We start from the raw sequence: 4,079 nt of genomic DNA, 5'->3' as shown, positions 1-4,079 counted from the left end.
CGCGATGGGTGCTTCCGGGCTCCCAGGGGTCCCCGGCGCCGTTCTATAAATCCAGAGTTATAAAGTCCATCAGAACCGACGCAGTATAATAGTGGTTCCTGTTGGCTTACTCCATAATGACCGCAGGATAACGTGCCAGTTTTCCAAAGTGAAAGTCCCCTCATACGTCCTTTGAGACGGGTGCCGTGTTTCAAAATAAAATGCATTCAAATCTATGAAACTCAACATAACAACAATCACCTTAAAGCGATATTTAGTAATAAAGTGTAGTCATATAAAGTGCTATTGATATGAATATGACTAATAAGACGGTGTACAAACGAGAGGATTGCGGGAGGTCAGCAGACAGAGACAGACGAGAGACTTCCCGGAGAAAAACGGTTTCGACAGTGACGGAGAGAGAGAGGCGCACGAGGGAGGGGGGGGGGGCCCTAGACCTATTATTTACATAATATATATGGCTTATTATTTACAATGATGTCTTTCCACATTTCTAAATTGCCTGTGGTCCCAATTTGTGTAATTGGCATTCACCCACGAGACCAAGAGCCGAGCGCCGCACGCAGGCAGTCCTCGCAGCGGACCAATCAGGGGCCGGCGCGCCAGGCGGGGGTGGTCCTTGCGCGGCGAAGGGGGCGATTACACCGAGGGAGCGGAATTTAAATTCATTGCCAAACATCTGGATTTCGTCGAGCAGTAGGAAGCACTTCATCTCTCCGCGGGTGAGAAAGGAAGCACTGGTGTCGTTTCGTTGTCAAGTTGAAGTGAACTTCAGCCATCAGCGCGCCGTGCGCCCCGCGCGCAAAAGGAGCGTTTTTTTTTTTTATTTGTACGGATGTCAAGGCGCTGAATTGAATTGAATTGAATTGAATTGAATTGAAATCAGAAGGCCGGGGACAGCTGATTCTTCTGTTTCTTCACCCAAAACATCTCCGCTTGACTTTAACAATCAAGGTGTGGGCGGACATCCTCCATGGTCCCATGTCCCCGCGAGAAGGCGAATGTTCCTCCCGGGTTTGCGGTCTCATATCAGCGGTCATCCTCTGAGTCAAGACTGTTGACGCCGCCGACACAGCCCGAAGCGCCCAGCGGGCGAACCGTCCTCTAAAGCCCGCCTCGCTCGTTCTCATTTCCCCGGCGGTCCACCGAGGCTCTCCGTCAGTTCCATATGAGCGCGGCGTTCAGCCCGTCCTCCTTCATGGTGATGCAGCGGCCCCTCGGAAGCACCACCGCCTTCAGCATCGACTCGCTGATCGGCGGGCCCCCGCAGCCCAGCCCGGGACACTTCGTGTACACGGGCTACCCCATGTTCATGCCCTACAGGTCGGTGGTGCTGCCTCCGCCTCCGCCGCCGCCCTCCGCGCTGTCCCAGTCCGGCCTGCAGCAGTCCATGCCGGCCGCGCACCCCCACCACCACCACCCGCTGCCCAGCCTATCCCAGAGCAGCTTCTGCTCCAGCCTGGCGGCGCAGGGCATGGCGCTCACCTCCACCCTCATGGCGTCGCTGCCCGGCGGCTTCTCCGCCGCCGCCTCGCAGCACCAGCAGCACCACAGCCAGCAGCAGCAGGAGGCGGCCGCCCGGAAGTTCGGCTCCACGCGGACGCTGCACGCCGTGTTCGAGAAGAGCCAGGAGCTGCGCGGGGCGGACGGGGACGAGGGGAAGGAGTGCGCGCCGCTGCAAGGCTTCCACGAGTCGGACATATCGTCAGGTAAGCACCGCGCCGAGTCTTCCGTTGCCCGTCGTGTTGTTATTATTACAGACAGGGTGGGGAAGGTTGACATACATGGTGGTTCCGTTACGAGATGCGTGAAACGAACCAAGTGAGGGTTTTTTTTAACGGTGGTTTAGTTGTTTTTTTTTAACAATATATTCGCAACAGCTCGTGGGGTGTTCAATCGACCAAAAGCGAAGGAATGCATGTTTGAGGGGAACAAGGCCGGTAGGGAATTTGATGAACAAACCGCATTTTAATTAAGGGATTAAGGCTTAAATTGAAAACAAACGGGGCAACAAAACACAACTTTTTCGGTTGCTATCGACGCAGGCGTGTGTTTGTTGTCAAACGCTACACTGGAAAACTCGAAATTTGTATTTTCGCATGGATGCATGGCTAATTATTCAGAGAGTTGGCCCCCTGGCTCCGATCAGGGCCCTGTCGCCTGTCTTTGTGAAACGGGAGCCGAGCGCTGCCCAGGGGCCAAGACCGAACGGAGGGATCGTTCATGCGTAATTACGCGTGAAAGTTCCCCCTCCAACGACGCTTCTGAGAGTATCTGTGGCCAAAAACACACGGATAAATAAATACACACTGAATGAACATTGACACGGAGCCCCGACGACACCCCATCCCTCAGTAATAATAACACGTATTCCACCGTATTCCACCTAAAACTCGTACTCATATACTTTCTGCGTAAAGGTCATTGTTTTTTGGGGGGATCGATTCAAAACGACGAACAGTGTGATTCTGACCTGTTGTCTCCTTATCCTCCTTATGCGTGCAGCTCGATCCCACGGGAAGGACGACGGCAAGGAAGACGACGGCAGCCGCAAGGACGAGAGCTACTCCATGGACAGCGACCTGGACTACAGCTCCGACGACAACCTCACCGGCGGCTCCGCGTGCCAGAAGGACGACGGGGACGGCGGCGGCGGAGGAGGAGGAGGAGGAGGAGGGGGGATGATGGACGGCCCGGGCGGCACGGGGAGCACCACGTCCACCGGCAAGAACCGGCGGAGACGGACGGCCTTCACGAGCGAGCAGCTGCTGGAGCTGGAGAAGGAGTTCCACTGTAAGAAGTACCTGAGCCTGACGGAACGCTCGCAGATCGCGCACGCGCTCAAGCTCAGCGAGGTGCAGGTGAAGATTTGGTTCCAGAACCGCCGCGCCAAGTGGAAGCGCGTGAAGGCGGGCAACGTGAACAACAAGACGGGCGAGCCCTCCCGGAACCCCAAGATCGTGGTGCCGATCCCGGTGCACGTGAGCCGTTTCGCGATACGGAGCCAGCACCAACAGTTGGAGCAAGCCAGGCCTTAAGGTCAAAGGTCAAGACGTGACTTAAAAGAAAGGGTTCGTTGCTGATGGCTTTTTACAAGACGTTCGAACCGCGCGCGAGAAGCGGAGGCCACTGGGTCACGTGGAGGTATATTTAAAAAAAAAATAGAAAAGGGGAAAGCCCAGAGCAGGTGATATTGACGTGTTGTTGCTTTACGATCGATCCGCCTGTTGACTGGGAGCGCACGGGGCCAAAAGATCTCCCAACGAAGACACTTGAAGGGCCCTCAGGAGCCAAATGTAAATATCCTGGAGCACCGGATCTTGGGTGATTTCGGGACCAATTTAAGACATTTTAAATGATAAGTCCTCTGTATATTTCATTCTAATGACGTTCTGTAAGCGTGTGTGCTGCCCCACGCCCCACCCCCCCGATGCGGTTTGACGTGTGTCCCGAGGTGAGAACAGTTCACGCGCGCCTCGCCTCCACGCCTTTCTCGCTTCAAGTCAGCGAAGAATCCAACGACCAATCAGACCAATCAGAAACTCTTGTTGAGAGAAAAACTAAAAAAAACAGAACATTAATTAATTCCTTGCATTTACGTATTTTTTTTAAAATTTGTTTTCATTTTTCTTTGACAGAAAAAAAAATGCTGCTAATTTATTTATTACAAAAAAAATGTGCAGAAGTGACTAACATTCCATGGCGTATGGGGTAAACATTATAGTGTGCATTAAAACCGAAACATTAACATACTTCAACTGTTTGTATCTCCAGCTCTTGTTTCCTCAGTGTACGATTACCTTATGAGCTCCAGCGAACCAGTTCATTCCAGAACCAGTCGGATACTGGGCCAATACAGCTGGACAACTTCACCCTTTTACCCAACATCCCAACAATTGTTGAACATATCCGAGATGTGGATAGAATGCTGTTTGTTTATTTATTTTTGTTTAAAAATACGGTAAACCGGTAAGGTTTTGGAATCAAAAAGTCTAAATATAATTTATTAATCAGCCTGCTTAAAAAATCCCTACGCGGGCATCCACGAGCCTGCGGGTTCACTGCGCAGGCTGCGCAGC

At 52.6% G+C, this 4,079-nt stretch overlaps 1 protein-coding gene across 1 annotated transcript; it reads left to right on the top strand.

Moving 5' to 3' along the window:
• Positions 1–1,168: 1,168 nt before the first annotated feature.
• Positions 1,169–3,038, top strand: gbx2 (gastrulation brain homeobox 2; the record flags this gene model as incomplete). Its single annotated transcript, XM_084489342.1, has 2 exons — positions 1,169–1,709; positions 2,506–3,038. 2 exons carry the CDS (start codon positions 1,169–1,171, stop codon positions 3,036–3,038), a joined length of 1,074 nt encoding a protein of 357 aa, XP_084345468.1.
• Positions 3,039–4,079: the final 1,041 nt, after the last annotated feature.

The sequence above is a fragment of the Micromesistius poutassou genome (genome assembly GCF_964030765.1).
Source record: "Micromesistius poutassou genome assembly, contig: SCAFFOLD_1402, whole genome shotgun sequence".
Classification (NCBI taxonomy): domain Eukaryota; kingdom Metazoa; phylum Chordata; class Actinopteri; order Gadiformes; family Gadidae; genus Micromesistius; species Micromesistius poutassou.
The sequence above is the reverse complement of the archived record's forward strand: the minus strand, read 5'-3'. Positions and strand labels throughout refer to the sequence as shown.